The sequence below is a fragment of the Syngnathus floridae genome, chromosome 22 (genome assembly GCF_059516105.1).
Source record: "Syngnathus floridae isolate MCC-2025c chromosome 22, RoL_Sflo_1.0, whole genome shotgun sequence".
NCBI classification, from domain to species: domain Eukaryota; kingdom Metazoa; phylum Chordata; class Actinopteri; order Syngnathiformes; family Syngnathidae; genus Syngnathus; species Syngnathus floridae.
In genome coordinates, this window is record NC_142434.1 from 6,375,447 (window position 1) to 6,392,516 (window position 17,070).

Genomic DNA, 17,070 nt, shown 5'->3' on the forward strand with positions numbered 1-17,070 from the left:
AGAGTATGTTCCTTTTCTCAGCATCGTCTTTACAAAATAATAAACACACTTTTAATAGAAACACGATTTGAGTCATGTGTTTATTTCATAATAGTCTATTTGTGGATTTTATGGGACAAATAACGTCTTTCTCAGAATTGTCTTGCTTGCTTTGTGAGTATTCTACTCCAAAGTGACCTATAACGTCAATTACCGTTTCAGTAAATGTTTAAAAATAATGGCATTTAATGTGCTCATTCTCAATGTCATTCCCAGACTTTTCCCATTAACGTCGTAACCAAAGCAAACTGTGAAAACTGTCCAAATAAAGCAATTACCATATATTTTTACAGCTGTACGCAAAAGACGCATTAATTTGAGATCCATATTGGAAGTCATAGTGCTCGTGTTCTTACCTGATCAATATTTGAATTATTATTAAGAGTTTTAGCCCTGGTTGTCTTTTATCTTGCATTTAACCCATCATCACATTTTATATATTTGTACAGTGTTTTTATTTGATGGCACCAGTGATTTTGTATGAAAACGTAAAAACATATTACGCATAAAAATGATATATTATTTAGAGATGTCCCTTGAGTGTTGTATGTTCCCATGACAGATAACTTGACATTCCCATGATTAAAATATGTTCAAAGACACCGAAGCAGTTTGTTATAAGTGCATCGGAGCTGTCTATGGTTCTGAAAGTTGCTTGTTTGTTTTGATGAGCCAAACTATAATGAGTTCAAATATTGAAACAAACTTTTTATTGTATTTGTGCTTTGCAGGGTTGTACAACTTTCCCTTCGGTTCTAATACAGCCAAAATATTAGAAACTGCTCTTGAGTTTACAGTGCAGTAGTACACCGCTGCTAACCGTAAAAATAAACACATTAATTATATAAGGTGAGCATCTTTTTGATTATGAGCTCGTACTGGGGGGGCATGCTTTGTTCCTCACGGCCAGTATTTTTTTTAATTCATATTGTCTTTCCTCTAATAAAGCAAACGTAACACAGTCTCTTTATCACACATTTTAGTATGTGTTAAAAAAAAAAGAATTATAATATCAAAACGTGTTTATGGTCATATTGAGTCGTGATGCTGTCTTCGGATGAGAAAATTTACTTGAGGGAAAGGGCTAAACTGAGAATTTGTTGCAATGCTGCTGTCTTGTGGCTAATTGGAGTAATTACAGCTGATAGTGGGTTAATGGAATAAACACACCAATCAAAGCCTATTATGACCTATTGGTCCAAAGGATGAGTGTCATGTTGCTGTCAAGTAGTTGACAGGTCATATTTTTAATGTCGCCTTTTTTTTTGTTACCCACAGATTTAACAAAAATTGAAATTGGAAGTATTTGTTTCTCTTCTAAATGCAATTCTAATGGTAATTTTTGAAGACTATATCGCAAATGTGTTGCCTTTAATTCATGTTATTTCTTTATTCAGATAAGCTTGACAGGGTATCGATTTGGAACTTGCTTGCTTAACATTTGATTAAAAACAGAGTGATAGAAGCGTCATTCAAAATGATTCACTGGTATTATCCATGCAATTTAAAAATATATACTATTTCTAAAGTGGTTCACAAAAGGTTTTTGTGAAGGATCTCCTGAAACCGTGGTTCAATTTGAATTTTCGTTTTGGGATTGTCTATTAAGGGCTATTTATTTATGAATAAAACGTTTTATATTATTAATCCTTTTATACTATTGACTATTTGGCATATTCACACTCGATGATTTAATCTCAAAAAATTTTTTGTATGTTGAAAAATGAAGTCGAACAATATATATATATATATACACATTTCTTTTTTTTAATGATGTTTTATTTGTGTGCATTTCGTAATATATTTCTGTCATACAAATGTATTTGCTTCATTATCACCCTATGCCGTAGGGCCTATGGCTATGATGTATGATTTGAGTAAAATAAGTCAGCGTTGTTTTACAAGTGTAGTTAATAAGATTTACCAGTAGGTGTCAGCGGCGATACATACGCTCCCTAATGTTAAAAAAAAAAAAAAACGGTTTCGTGTGTATGACGAAAAAGTTAGAAGTTGCAGTAGGACCATCTTATAAATATTACAAACTATATTTTTATACATACATGTTTACTACTGAACACGAACGAGACAAATCTGAGGCAGCTGTCAATCATGACCCCACATCCCTGACGTCACATTGGAAAATACAAATTATAACTGAATTAAAACAAATTGGTAGTCATACGCATTTAAAAGAACATAAACAAAAACAATATTGTTTGTAAATGAAAATCAAAAGAAAACAATCGTTTCAAGCTGTGCTGACGTGTCTCACGTAGTGACCCGGAAGTGCTTCATTTGATTTGCTTGCGCGGCCACGAGCCTGCCCCGTTCACTCCCATTCATTCACGAACGGAAGTAGCCCGAGTAACTAAAATGACGTATGTGCGTGTCACGGTCTTCTTCCGGTACTACGTGTGTGTTGACCAACGCGCAGCCTTTTCTCGCTTGGCTTTCTATAGAGCAGTCACTCCTCCAGTGTCCCAGGTTCCTTTTACCCGGTCTGCCCCTCTCTGTCTTACGGCCTCACGCAAACCTCTAAACCGCTGGACATGGCATCTGTTTCTGCTCCTGCTCAGACAGCTTCCGCTCCCTCTGCTGGGCTCCAGCGAGGGATAGTTAAGATGGTAAGAGCCCCCCTCATGTGTGGGCGCTAGTTAGCCAGCTAGCTTCTGCGACGTGATTTCCAGCAAATCACAGTTAGGATTTAGCTGCGACATCGGACAATTAATGTCTTACGAACGGAGTTGCTGTCAGTGTGTCATCTAAAGTGCGCTGGAGCTAGCAACTTATATTAGCCCGCAGCAAAATGTACTGCTGCCAAATGACGTTTGGAACATGCATGTGTTGGGTTTTTTTCCCAACTCGCGTACGCGCAACGTGGCGAGCGACATGAAAGTTCGGCTGCCGCTGTGTAGGATTTTCAACTTGGAAAGTGGACTAGTTGGGCGACAGATGTGAGCTTTCCCAGCTAACTAGCGGTTAGCTTGAGGGGGGGTTGCTAACGCTGTTCGAGTGTTGACTGGACGACTGGGACGTGAACTTTGAACTTCGGAGTTGTCGTTCCAAGTTCGTTGCTGAAAAGAAACGCGTGTAACTTTTAAATCCTTTCCCGTTAGGATATTGCTTAAAGTGCTGCTTTTTTTAAGGGCTCGCATGTTCGGAACACCCCCCCCCCCCCCCCCCGTTACCCCCGTCCACTGGACTGACACGTAGCTACTGTTTTCAAGCACATCATCATGCGCTCACTCGCATACTGTTTTTTGCTGATTAAAAACTCAAAATAAAGTTACGCTACCTGAACATCAGTAGACTCAGAAGTTGGACTACCGTTGGCAAAATGTGTTCACAAATAAAGACAAGTGTTTTTTTATTTTGTATGGTCACTAATCACAAGTCTAGTGCTCGATTGTGACTCAAGTAAAAGTCTATTCTCTTCTGAATTTCAGTTTTCAGTCCAAGCCCAGGATTAATTAGCATTTTGTTAAATGGTGTGATTTTTTTTTTTTCTCCATGTAGTTATCGCTGTTCATCTTAGATCAACATCCCCCCACAGATAAGCTATTTGCACAGATCCACACAAATGCCAAGGTTGTCAAAAGCCAACATCTCGGGCCAGTTGTCGCCATAGCAACCGGCAGACATTTGACAGCTCTGTATCCATTGTCTCTCGCTATTTTCATGGTTGTTAAGGTTTTGGTCATTTTTGTCCAGGTGCTGTCAGGGTGCGCCATCATTGTGCGGGGTCAGCCTCGCGGCGGCCCACCTCCGGAGCGCCAGATCAATCTCAGCAACATCCGAGCGGGTGCCCTGGCTCGGCGAGCGGCCCAAAGCCAGCCTGACACCAAGGACACGCCCGATGAGGTGTGTTGCTTTTGTTTGACATGTGTCTCAAGATAGCACTTTTATTTTGGGCGTGGCGGTGTTTGTGGGAGGAAGTTGAACTGCATAATTGCGATCAATTGCGTCGGTTGACTTCAGAGTTGTTTTCACTTCAAAACTGTTGATCTAATTGCTACAGGGTCAAATAGCCACTCACCTTTGTGAAAACTTTCTTGCTCTGTTGTGACATTTTAACATTCTTTTAAGGGGATGTTAATCACTGTGTGGAAAAAAAGGATAATAAAGAAAACTCATTGTGTTATACAACTAAAGGAAAGTCAAACAACTTTCAAAACTTCTAACAATAAGCAATTATAAATGTGATAAACTATAGTTGGACAGATGTGTAATAAAACTAAAATAAAGAAGCATTACTTTAACAGAAATTCAAACTTAACAGATAATAAAATCAAACTATAAATGAAAAAAATTATAAAACAAAAAAATGTCATTTATAAATTATACATAATCCATATGTAAAAATCTAAATTATTGACCAAAACTGCTATAAATGTTATACTAATAGAAGTAAACAATAAAAATGTAAATGTGTTTTTTGTCTCCCCGCCATATTGTGCCTAGCGAGCACTGCCTGAAATTCATATCATGGTATTAATTGAATCCCTTCACAGTAATGGTGAGCATAAAAGTGTACATGTAAAACTAGTCCCTAAGCAAAATTAAATTGATAAAAAAAAAAAAAGACTTTGGTCTTTGCTGACTCTGTGTTTCACATTGGGATTAGCGTCGCCATCTTCTTATTTCTCTTTTGTTGCTCGGTGCTGCAGCCGTGGGCCTTTCAAGCCAGAGAGTTCCTGCGCAAGAAGCTGATTGGCAAAGAGGTGTGCTTCACCGTGGAGATCAAGACTCCATTGGGCCGCGAGTATGGCATGGTTTACCTGGGAAAAGGTTGGTACGCTGACTGTGTTTCCACTGGTAAAATTTAAGTACTCAAAATAGTTTCCATATAAAGCACTATATTGAAGAAAAAAAAAAAATAGTTTCCATATAAAGCACTATATTAAAGAAACAAAGTAACAAGTTTTTGGTTTTTGCAATTTCGATTAATTTCTATGGTCATATTTGATTTAATTTTTGAAGGCAAGGTCCCCGCTCTGGTAACGAGTCTTTTTCCTTGTGCAGACACAACGGGCGAGAACATCGCCGAGTCGCTGGTGAACGAGGGCCTCGCCACGGTGAGACGAGAAGGAATCAGAGGCAACAAGTGAGACGGTTTTCCTAATTTAAAACTGGCTTGAATCTTGTGAACATATTTGAAAAGAGAACCTCAAGGATCCGCGTTGCATAACCACGGGCGACACCGGCTTCTCTGGTTTGTAATTAGCGCGGTCCAGCCTTGCAGTGGCTCGCAGGCAATAGTCGTGTTTCAGGCAGTCGTGAAACAAACACACCAATCAAACCAAATGCTACTGTTGGGGAGAAAAAGTTGAGACTAAGGTAGTACTAGCAATGTCCAAATGGTGGCAGGAGTGTTCTTCCTGTCAAAGCTGATTGCCCCACATTAGACCTTAAAGTCACGTGACCTCTGACGAAGCACACCTAAAGACTGACCGAGTTTCACACCAGTGGCTCCATTAGTAAGTTATCCAGTGTGACTTTGTCCACTGATGATTATGGGAGGATAATGAAGATTATGATGATTGCATTGCACAATGGAGGCCAACATGTGTTCGCAAGCTGACTGTCATCTTAGGAGGAAACAGCTACTGGTCGTTTTGACGCACCCGTGCATCTAAACGGTTCAATTTGGCCGTGGTGATTAGCAACATTTGGACTGGCTCCAAGTATGATGCGCAGGAGTTACAATAACGGCAGCCTTTTTCAGTGGTGTGGTTCTGTCGAAATGAGAGATGAGGTTGTAGGAACTAGGAAGTAGACATTGTATATTTAGTGTTTTTTTAGATATGTTTATTTTCTCAATGTTTCCATGTACTTTACGATATATTTTTGGGGATTTTGTATAAATTTTGTTTGAATTTATACATTGGATTTTTAACTGCTTCTTGTTCATTTTTTCTTTTTAAATTATACCATATGAATTTTATTGTTTTATTTTATGTGTATATTTTTTACATTTTATTTTATAATATATATGTTATTTTATAAATATTTTATTATAAATTTCATTTTTCCATCATTAATTGTATGAATGAATATTGCATTCCATACATTGTAATTTTTGTTTTGTGTTCCTTTTCTAAATTTATATTTTTTATTTTGTCATTTGCCGTCCATCCATTCATCCAGCTGTTTCCTGAGCATCCTATATGTATTATTTTTAGTTATTTCAATTTTTAATTTTAATTTAGTTGTTTCAATTTTCCTAGAGCATTTTTTTTGTATTGTATGTTGCATAATTGTTTTGTTGTTATTCAGAATTGGAACTTTTTTCTTTCTTCTGTGACAAAGTCGTAATTAGCTGTTGCATTTGGCGCGTAATGTCTTGCGAGTGTCCCACCTGACGTCACACCAATTGCACGTTTCTTCTTCCAGTCTGGACCAGGTACGACTGTGTGATTTGGAGGATCAGGCCAAAGCATCCAGAAAGGGCATATGGACCGAAGGCGGCGGCGCGCACACCATCCGCGATCTCAAATACACCATCGAGAACCCCCGCAACTTTGTGGACTCCCTGCACCAGAAGCCCGTCAACGGTATGCAACCCCGTGTTTTTTTTTTTTTTTTTTCAGGTTGTGCGACTCGGGAGATTCTCTTTAGGTTGTCATGTAATGGCGTGCCCCGCCAGATCAACCTTCAGAGGTTCAATGTGGCGCTGTTAATAGCGCTCAGCTCATTTCACCGGCCTGTGAGTCGGCCAGCTAATGAGCAAGAAAAAGAGACTCTTCATTGCCCTTCGCTGCTGCAAAGATGGTGCTCCAAACGTTAAAGTGCCATTTAAGAGCAAATTGACTTTCACACAGGTGACTCTCATCCTGCTGGCTTTTTAATACATGCAAACATAAGACCTTGTTAAACAACATGAGATTTTTTTAAATTTATTCATTTAATGACACGTTTTTGCAGTTAGCACGTGGCTTAGTTGCAGTGCTGTTTTAGCAAGCAGATTTGTTTTTCTCATTAAAATATGCTAATTATTGAGCCTCACACAAGTGACTCATTGATCTTAAATTTTTAAAAATTCTCCCTTTAGTGCAATCATTGATATTACCTAGCTTTCATTTTTCAAATAGTTTTTTACCTCTACTGTATAAACAAATGTATTGAGTGTCTGTCAGTAATTATTTTTGTTATGCAATAGTTAATATTTAATTTATTCCACAATTCAAGTTTATTTTTAATTAAAAAATGTATTTTATGAATTGTTCCGAGATGATTCGTGTGCTATCTGAGGGAATCTGTTTACTACTATTAGGATCATGACTAAATTAATTCAAAGTAGTCATTTATTTATCAATACTTTCATTTTTTACTTTTTATTTAGAAATTAATAAAAATTAGTAATTTCTATCTCTTTCTAAGCATTTTTAATATGTTTTAATCTAATATACACAGGCCTAGACAACATAGTATAATTTTTTTCATTCTGTCCAATTTAGATTTTATATGCAATTTATATTTGGTCATTGAATGCTGTCATGAGAAAACACAACATTATCTAAAGATACCTGTGCCTCTGTCCTCACTCCCGTCAGCCATCATCGAGCATGTGCGTGACGGCAGCGTCGTGCGTGCCCTGCTGCTGCCCGACTACTACCTGGTCACTGTCATGCTGTCTGGAGTCAAGGTAACACTTCAATGCTCGTCTGAGGCTTGTTATGGGAAGATGTATAAAAAAAAAAGGGGGGGGGCAATGAAAGAGCACTTCTGTTGCTCGTTTGTCTCTCTTTGTTCTGCCGCCATGTCTTATCCGCTTGGCAACATTTCACCATCAATCTCATTTTTTGACTGAGCTGCAACCACTTGAGATAATCTTACTCATCTGCCACTTGAAGATTTTATACTTAATGCTGGCGGCTGAAATGCTCATTGTTTTTGCATCCTGTCAAGGTGACATCCAAGAAGTTTGCTGGCGCAAACGAGGCAAATCCACAAAGATTATTTCTTTATTTCTTTGCTTTTGCGTCCCGCAGTGTCCCACGTTCAAGCGAGAAGCGGACGGCACAGAGTCCCCGGAGTCCTTCGCCGCCGAGGCCAAGTTCTTCACTGAGTCACGGCTGCTACAGCGCGACGTGCAGATCATCCTGGAGAGTTGCCCCAACCAGATCATCATTGGAACTATCTTACACCCGGTAAGAGAGGAGAACAGTTTGCACGCGACCTGGCAGCGATGCCGACAAATATCCATTCAATCACAGCAATTACTCCTCACCCTTCCTTCTAGAATGGCAACATCACCGAATTGCTGCTGAAGGAAGGCTTTGCCCGTTGCGTCGACTGGTCCATGGCCGTCTACACGCAGGGTGCCGAGAAACTCAGAGCTGCTGAACGGTACTAAAAACACATTCTTGAGATCTATTTTGGGAGTCATGTTCGTGAGCTAACAATCGGTCATCACTTCCACAGCAAAAATGACTGAGGGTCTTTTTATGGCCTTTTAATTTGGATCATGTCGGCCGTCTTACACGCTCCTTTTTTTTTTGTGTGTGTCCAGATCTGCTAAAGAACGCAAAGTGCGCATCTGGAAGGACTATGTGGCGCCCACAGCCAATTTGGACCAGAAGGACAGACAATTTGTGGCCAAGGTGAGGCATTAAGTATTTTGTCGCTGTCAACTGGAATCCATGCTTATTAGGCAATCAAACGGAAAAAAAAAACCCACAGTGATAAACACCGCATTGAGTCGCCGTCAAAACCTATTCTTACCAAACTCCCAAACTCAAAGCTTTAAAATTAAGTGTGCGATGCAGTAAAAAATTACAAAAAATAAACGCATAAGCTGACTAGACAGTTTAATGCCGGAAATTAATCTGCACGCGAACTTCGCCTCTCGGCTTTTCCTTCTGCAACTCAGCAGTACAGCTATCGATTCTTAACAGAAGAGGTCCACAAAAATATCTTTTGCCTCTTTTTTCGTTTTGGTCGACAACATAGACTTTCAATATTGGGGCGACAAAACGCCGAGAGGCTCGGCAAGGAAAGGAAGAGTCAGATCTGCTCCCAAGCTAGTTGTAAAACTTCCTATTGGTTAATCAGTTTCGAAATGAATAGACTCACTATTCGCATCTATTTGTAAAATAAATAAGTGCATGAAATTGTCCATAGTTTTATATTTTCTACTTGACATGTCCTGTCCGTTTTTATAGATAAGTGTGAAAGCAGTAATATTTATTGAAAATAAATAAACATAGAAACATCGTAAATCCAAACAAATTGCATGAAATGCAGTATTTTTTCATAAAGAAATACAATTGAAATGTTAACTATAATTTTATGAAACAGCAATTTACAGTTATTGTAATTTTCAGGGACTAACCTTTACAACACATAAAAAAAAAACTAATTTCAAACGAAACTAAGAGGCATTTTTTTGAAAAATAAACAGTTAAAAAATGAAGAAAAATTACTGTATAATGGAAAATCCTAAACAATTCGAGCCCTGCTGCCAATCCCTTTGCCCTGCGCTTGAACTGGAGACAATGCTTTAACCTTAAAGTTGAATGAAGAACATTCCTCTCTCGTCCTAAAAGCCGACGTCGCAGCAGCGCTCTGTTTCAAACGCAAGACTTGATTATCTTTTAGAAGCGTCACCAAGGTAAAAGAAAAAAACAAAAGCTGACCCCATTGCGTTCCCCCGACGGTTGTTTTCTCCTCTCACCATAAACAAACTGGACGGTCACCGGCCACCTTGAAAGGGTCTCCCGTCCAATTAGGCCCAAAAGCGCTGGCTCATCCTGCTAAAAGACAGCCACATATTAGCTTTGGAGGTTATTGGCCGGGGCCTTAGAGAGGGAGATGACGTCCTCAATGCAGAGGATATGCGCTCCTCCTTGTCAGCACTTATTAGCTTCAATGGAGTCAGATGGACAGTGCTGTCGCTGTAAGATAATATTGTACATTTCCACAACATCTCAGCCCTCATTACTGCCTTAATTTTTTTCACATGCAGTAGAAGAGTATAAAAATATTAAACACCCCCCCAATTTCCCTCCAGACTTTTTTTTATACCATGCTGATTAAATTCACGGCTTGCCCGAGGCTTACATAAAAGCTGGCGATCAAGGGAGCTCGCTTAATGAATGCACACCAAAAGAGGTGGAATGAAACATTCATATTGTCTCTCAGATCTCCCGAAAAGACGGGCCGGGCAATATTTGGTGCAGGGGAAAGGAACAAGTCAAAGTTGTTGTAGTCAGCGCAGCATCGCTCGGAGAACACCAAAGTGCTCATCCGGAGCTCATCAATGAACAGAATTATTTTATCAAATAATTGTATTTTTTTCTTTTTCCCCCCAACTGACTTATGAAAAAAGCACACTGCTCGCCAGATATGTGCCATCTGTCCCCGGTGTCTGGCCGTCCAGCCATCCATCTGTCTTGTTCCTCTCTGCTTTTCACTTCCTATTACTTGACTGATGGTGAGATAGTGGCGGGCCATAGAAGGTCCAATCCCCACAAGTCAATCCTGCTGACGCCTCTTCATTTTTTTTTATTCGGGACTAGATGTAGGCCATGTCCCGAAAGTCCTACCCTTCCCACCCCCAGTAAAAAAAAAAAATCCAAGGTGATAGAGTGAAAATGATGTGGCGGAAAAGGCTTTTTACTCACCTTTCATGGCTGGGGAGAAGACGTGACACTTGATAATACATCCTGCCTCGTTTTCCTCCCCCGTAACATTTCTTAACTGTACTAATAGTATTTCAGCGAGTATAAAATGGAAGGATACAATAAAACTGCTCACCCTTTGAAGACCTACAAATATTTAAGGGAGAGCAAGTGTGGATTTGTCATCTTTTATATAAGAATAAAAAAAGTAACATAAGTAGCATGACTAATCTGTGGCAGCGCCTCTGATGTGTGCAACTTGGCCACTGGAGGGCAGTATAATATCGCAATGCAGACGAAAAAAAACGAATAAGAGTATGACAACTAACGTATTGTGTGTTAGCATTAGGCAAGCGGACTGAAAGATTAGGATTAGTTTGACGGTAAACGTCACCTTGAAGTGACATTAAGCACGTTCAAGTATTTTATTTTTAAACATGCATTGGTTTTTAGTCATCTCAAACTGGAGCAGCTCCACCTGTCACGTCATTCCCATGATTTACTTGCCGCAATTTTCTCATATGCTGCAGGCTGGAAAACTCACACGGCCTGTTTATTTAGCGGCAGCATCATAAACTATGTTTTGTATATTTCTTTTTGGTGAAGAGTCACCTCTCAGGGTAGTTTTGATGGAAACGCTGCCAGAAATGAGTAAGTCGCTATTCCTCTTGTCTCTTTTGTTTTCTTCCGCCACCCTGCGGGTTAAAAATACTATCTCACTATGCTGTGACAGATCTTAGCCACTGCAGATGACTTGCACAGTGACGGGCAATAGGTGGCAGTAGAGTGCCACCTCTTAAAGCCCCACCGACTGAGCCCCACCATGAGTCACACCAAGTTACCCCCCACACCACACCCTCCAACGACCCACCATCTTTGTCATATCAGATGACACGGCGCCATCCTCCATCTTTGCTCCCGCTATCCGGGGCGTTGATTTGTCTCCCCCCCCCCCCCCCCCCCCCCCTCACACACACACACACACACACACACACACACACACACACACACACACACTCTCTAATTAGTCGCTAAATGCCTTATTTACATGCGTGGGCCGCCCAGTGACCTTGTGTAGGCTCGCTGATAAGCATGTGATGTATTATCGGCCACTGGGCCCGGTTTAATTCCTGATCCCTGCTGGCTGTTGGGCGTGACTATTGGAATGAAAAATGAGGCTCCTGTTGAGCTTGCGCTATGTGTTTTTAATGTTTTTTTTTTATGTTTTCAGTCACAGATAGTGTTTTTTTGTTGTTATTTTTTCTTCCCCTTTACCTGTATCAATATCACAATAAGGTGCCATTGAGATGTTGAGTTACATGGTGGACCTTGGCTCAGCAAGTTTACTGTTCACATTTCCAAAATATTTTTAAATCAATTCATTTCATTATGTATGAGAGGGTGGACATTTTAAGCTAGACAGCATTCAACCACACGCATGATCTCAAATGGCCCTCAACGTTGAATTATTTTCGCAACATTTTCATTATGACATTGATTCTGATAAAGATGCGAGAGGCGTTTTGTGGCGCTAGTATTGACGATTGATTGGCTTGTTTGTACTGTCCTCGTCACGAGATGAGTTCTACCTCCTCTGTGAGCTAAACCCAATCTGTCCAAGCATGGGGAGGCCTTTCCAATATATTTTTTTCATATAGAACTCACAATTTTTTTTACACACCACTTCATTGGTATTCATGACTTTAAATGATGACTTTTCATCTCAGGAGATTTGCATAATTTTCCCCAGCAGACTTGTATGACTCAAGTTATTTGGTCGCCGGGCACACGAGTCCCCGTGCGACGAGTTATGCTAATGCTGCGCGCGAGTAGTAAGATAATGATATTTTCGACCAACGTAGCTGACCCGCCCGCTTGCAAAGTGTAACAATGGACCCAACTTGTATTTTAATTGAGTCAAGAGTTTGGGGAGGTTCTTTTTTTTGTGCTAATTAGCCTTTGAAGCTAAGTCCAGAGTTTGGCTTGTTTCTTTTTGCTGTGCTATTTCTGATGAGTGTCAAAATCTGCTGTAGCGTCTCTTGCCCGCTTCCCAAACGCAAGAGTGTCGAGCCAGTGACTTATTTTAGTGGGCAACACAATCAGATCAGCAATCTGTGTCCTTAGCCAAACTTGCGGATATTTCCGTAAAATACGGCCGTCTGCTCGGGGTTGGGACAGCAGTGTAACGCTCTGCCGACCAATCTCTTGACAGCTTGTGTTTTAAATCTCTCGTCTTCTCCCCCGGATCACGCGGCGTCCTCGCTCCGTCCTTCAAACCTCACTGACAATGTCCCTCCTTTCCCTCCTAAATCACTCTGTATGTTTTATTTAACGCTCTTCCTCATTCGCAGGTGATGCAGGTTGTCAATGCCGACGCCATCATGGTCAAGTTGAACTCGGGAGAGTATAAGACCATTCACCTGTCCAGCATTCGGCCCCCCAGGATCGAGGGCGAGGTACGTGGAAAACATACACAATTGCATGCTAATGTTGGTTTTCTGTTGCCGACAGACTTTAATGTCATTACTGGTTTTCCTTTGAACATTTTTGGCATACCATAGAAACGAAGGCGGTAAATGTAACAGGAGGGTTAAAGGCTCTCGACAACCTTGTTGAAATGCCCGCGGGAACCCTTCGTGACCACCCGGTGGCACACCCTGAGGCGCCGCTGGCACACGCCCAGCATTTGCAGCACTGCAGAGAGCGAGGCGAAGCTTAAGATTCAAACTATAACCATATTGCTTGGTTACCTCGCATGGCAACCTTCTTCGTCGTAACCAAGGTGCTCTGACGCAAAAAAAAACGGTGTCAATAAAAAGGCCAGCAAAAAAATATAATGAAGTGTCTCTTGCCAATAATAACAGTAGTGTGGGATTACTTATTTGTGGAGTTGCTGTCTGTAAATGAAAGCGCTTTCAGTGAGTCACTGCATTGCTTCTCATAAGACAAACAAGAATAAGACCTTTTTTTGTGGAGAATTATGTCATGCACTCCCTGCTTGAAGTCACCCTGAAAGCTCTCACAGAATTGTTCTCATTTTTGGAGGTTCCACTATAGCGATGGCGCCTTTTCTTCTTCCTTATAGACAGTTCCGGAGCAAATATCTGAATTTGATTCCTCGAAGGCACTCACTTGTTGGTCACTCAATGGTTGGTGGCACTTTTCAAATAGAGGCAGGGTGAGCTTTGTTAGCGAGGACCCCCGCCTGCCGTCGCCATGGCAGCGGTGCAGCGACACGATGGCTCGGCAGCCCCTCGTACGACGAGAGTTATCTGACAGCAATGAGCCTTTTACTGATATTTATTTGATGCATGTCGCATATGTATCGTTGAGTCCCTTTCAGATTGCCAATAGTAAAACCCTTCCAGGCGAGCCGAAAGCACAGTGTACTCGTAAAAGTCAACACATTTACGGCCCGTTAGCCTTGTTAGACGCCGCGCTGACGGACGTTCGCCAGCGGGTTGGAGGTGAGCGAGAGGTCGCGGCAGGTGCGTTTCTCGGCTGCACTGCCACTTGGTGCATTTTGACACCGCGTTGGCCATCGACAGTGAGCTGGCACAGGCAGATGGCTGAAAACCTGAGACGTGCTGCTTAAGTCACAGCGAAGATATTTTCACCCAAAAGAATTGAATGAGGCAGCAGTGTCTGTTTTGGCATCTGTGGCTGTCGCTATCTTATATTTTTAGAGTCGATTAGTCTATTGATTATTCCAGCCATAATCAGATAGCTAATTAATCCACCATTTTTATTGATTAACGGAGGTCTGCTTCCCACCAAAACCTTTTTGGGGGGGTACTTCTGCGCATTTTGCAAGCATATTCCTGTGTTTTGTGTGTACTGTAGCAGGGTTAGCGAGGCCAAACGCTATGTTAGCCGTGCACTGATGGAGTGTGACAGCCCCTCCGACCTCGCCTTTTGCTTTCTTTTTAAGCCCCCGCGACCTCCCACTCCCCCCCCATTGCGATGATTACAGTAATTGTTATAAGACTAACATATGGCATGTTTCCTCTCACTATTAGCGCAACGGCACATTTCCAGCTGGAAGTTTTTCCCATTGCTCCCCTTCTTCCCGCTTATTTCTTTTTCCTCTTTTAATATTTTTTTGGGGTTTCTTTCCTTGTAGCCGCTGAGTCAAAAAAAGAGTGAAGTGGGACATCGGTACCAAACAAGTGACTCATTGTTAGCTCTTGTCCACTCGCTTGCTTACTGTTTTTTTTTGTACCTATGAGCTTTTAAAGTAAGGTTAAGGACGTACTGCATCACTGTAGAAAACTCACACTCTACGAGTCAGTCCAAACCGTCAAATTTCTCTAGACCGCCTCCGAGGCTTAAACAACGTACATAACAAGTCAAGTTCTCCCTGAAAGAGCAAAATCAACATGCAGAATATTTGGTCTCTGGATAATAAAACATGAAGGTACTTAAGCAATTTAAGCAGCGTGTAGCTATTTTTGCCCTAAATGCACCCCACTCCTCCCCTTCCACACTTGTGCCCCCCCGTCCCTCTTAATCCGAGCATCCTGCCACGACATGTGTGCGCCCACAGCGCACCCCCAGCATGCCGTGACATGTCTTGACCCCTTAATTTGGAACGAAGATGACACTGGATGGGGGGAGGGAGGGAGCGCTGCCCAAATCCTGAGTCACTGGTGCGCCATTATTATTTATTTTTTTGCTTTGTTTTGTCTCTTGCCACTGTCCATTAACATTAGCTGACAACGCAATGCACGTAACTGGGCTCGAACTTCACTTGTTTTGAACTTCACCCTGCAATATTGTTTTTAAAGCATTTTGAAAATTAACCCCTGTGTGGATTTGAAATCTCGAAAGATTGCATAAGCTTACATTGATCTCAGGGTAGGATCAAATGATGATTTTCGGGGAGATTTCTATTTATTTGTGTAGTTTTGAGGCAAATTCTCCCCTTTCGTCATTCAATGCACTCAAACGGCTTGGTAAAAAAGAGAGAGCCCCAAATGGACAAAACGTGCAATAAACACGTGCGCATTCTCCTACCAACGTCAATCTTCCCTGAGTCATGCCTCCTCCTTTGATGTTCGGAAAGCTTGCGCACATTGCCGCTGTAGCACCCAGCCAGCGTCATGCCTCAACCCCCCCCTCCCCCCCCCGCCTCTCTCTCTTTCTTTCTCTACGGGAGTCAAAGACCATTCCTGAGCAGTGGCGCCTAATTTGGGGCGAAGGGAATTTACCCCAAATAGAACGAGAGCTTCCCCCGCAGGACAGCCAGCGCAAACTGCTGTTACTGGGTCACGCTTTGAGACACACGAGTCGAGACGCCGCCCCTGCCCCCTGCCGCCGCTCTCCCCTGCCGGCCTTCCCCGGGCGGCTTTAGCTCGGTTTACGGGTGATGCGCTCAGACTTAGTCTCGTCACGGTAATTTCACCACGCCACCGTTGTCACTTTTATCTCCCGTCTGGGCTCGTTGTCAAAGGTAGCAAAGATTTTTTTGGGTTGCAAATATCTTAGGTGAAGCAGCATGTGGCTCATTGTCACAGCACCACTAATTTTAAACGTTGATTTCACAATTTAATCCCCATAGACCACTTCATGTTAAATATTACAGTTTTGGGAGTAACATATGTTGGACTAGACTAGCTTGATGTCATTCATTTGGAAACACCTCCTGACCTTGACATCACCATAATTATTATACTAATAATAAGCAGGCTACTTGAATGGCGACAGCTTCGTCCAATGCGTCTCTCTCTCACTCACTTCATTTTCATGTCTTCTGTCACCGCCGCCTCCAACCCTCTCGCGCCGCTTGCCATTAACCTTCTAAAAGATGGAGAAGTGCTACCTTTTGTCACCCCCCCACCCCCAATCTCTGGCTCCCTGCGCCTAATTGGCTTAGAGTGCTGACATTTACAGCCCTCGGTGACACGGCTGCCTTTCCGCTGCAAAACAGCTTATTAGTCCAGAATTTTTTTTTTTGCGTCCCTCTATCCTTTTTACTTCCCTGTTGAAGTTAGCCGCTTGTTTGGTGTTCTTACTGTCCAGCCTATTCAGGATGCGCAGAATTATCTTGAAGGTTGCAATTAAATCTACTGCGCAAAAAAAATTGGATTTCTATTAACAAATGGAGAGATTGTTCTGAGCTACCGTAGTGTAGTATTTCTCCTTTTATCAACCCACCATGGGTGCAGTGGGTCAAATTGACCCTTTTTAAAGCAAGTCAATTAAAGAAATAATTTAAAAAATGATCCGCATTGAATTGTAAGCTCTAGAGATGATTGGGTTATTACTGGATTTACGGAAATGGTTCGTAATGAAGTTCATAAGATGCTTATTGGGATCCTTTCATTTCGGGCACTTTCAGTAAAATTTCACCAGGTCAAAGTGACCCAAGAATATTATTGCTGAAACACCATTTACAGTGGAACCTCGA

The 17,070-nt window shown here is 41.6% G+C and overlaps 1 protein-coding gene across 1 annotated transcript in view; it reads left to right on the forward strand.

Annotated features, from left to right (window-relative positions):
- The first annotated feature begins 2,432 nt into the window (after positions 1 to 2,432).
- The window catches only part of snd1 (staphylococcal nuclease and tudor domain containing 1), a 98,914-nt gene continuing 84,276 nt past the window's right edge, over positions 2,433 to 17,070 (forward strand). The window contains exons 1-10 of the mRNA XM_088366238.1: positions 2,433 to 2,663; positions 3,751 to 3,900; positions 4,707 to 4,827; positions 5,062 to 5,143; positions 6,433 to 6,593; positions 7,593 to 7,684; positions 8,031 to 8,189; positions 8,282 to 8,388; positions 8,552 to 8,642; positions 13,013 to 13,117. Coding sequence (XP_088222364.1) covers positions 2,589 to 2,663; positions 3,751 to 3,900; positions 4,707 to 4,827; positions 5,062 to 5,143; positions 6,433 to 6,593; positions 7,593 to 7,684; positions 8,031 to 8,189; positions 8,282 to 8,388; positions 8,552 to 8,642; positions 13,013 to 13,117 — 1,143 coding nt within the window. The 5' untranslated portion in view covers positions 2,433 to 2,588. The remainder of the gene's footprint in view (positions 2,664 to 3,750; positions 3,901 to 4,706; positions 4,828 to 5,061; positions 5,144 to 6,432; positions 6,594 to 7,592; positions 7,685 to 8,030; positions 8,190 to 8,281; positions 8,389 to 8,551; positions 8,643 to 13,012; positions 13,118 to 17,070) is intronic.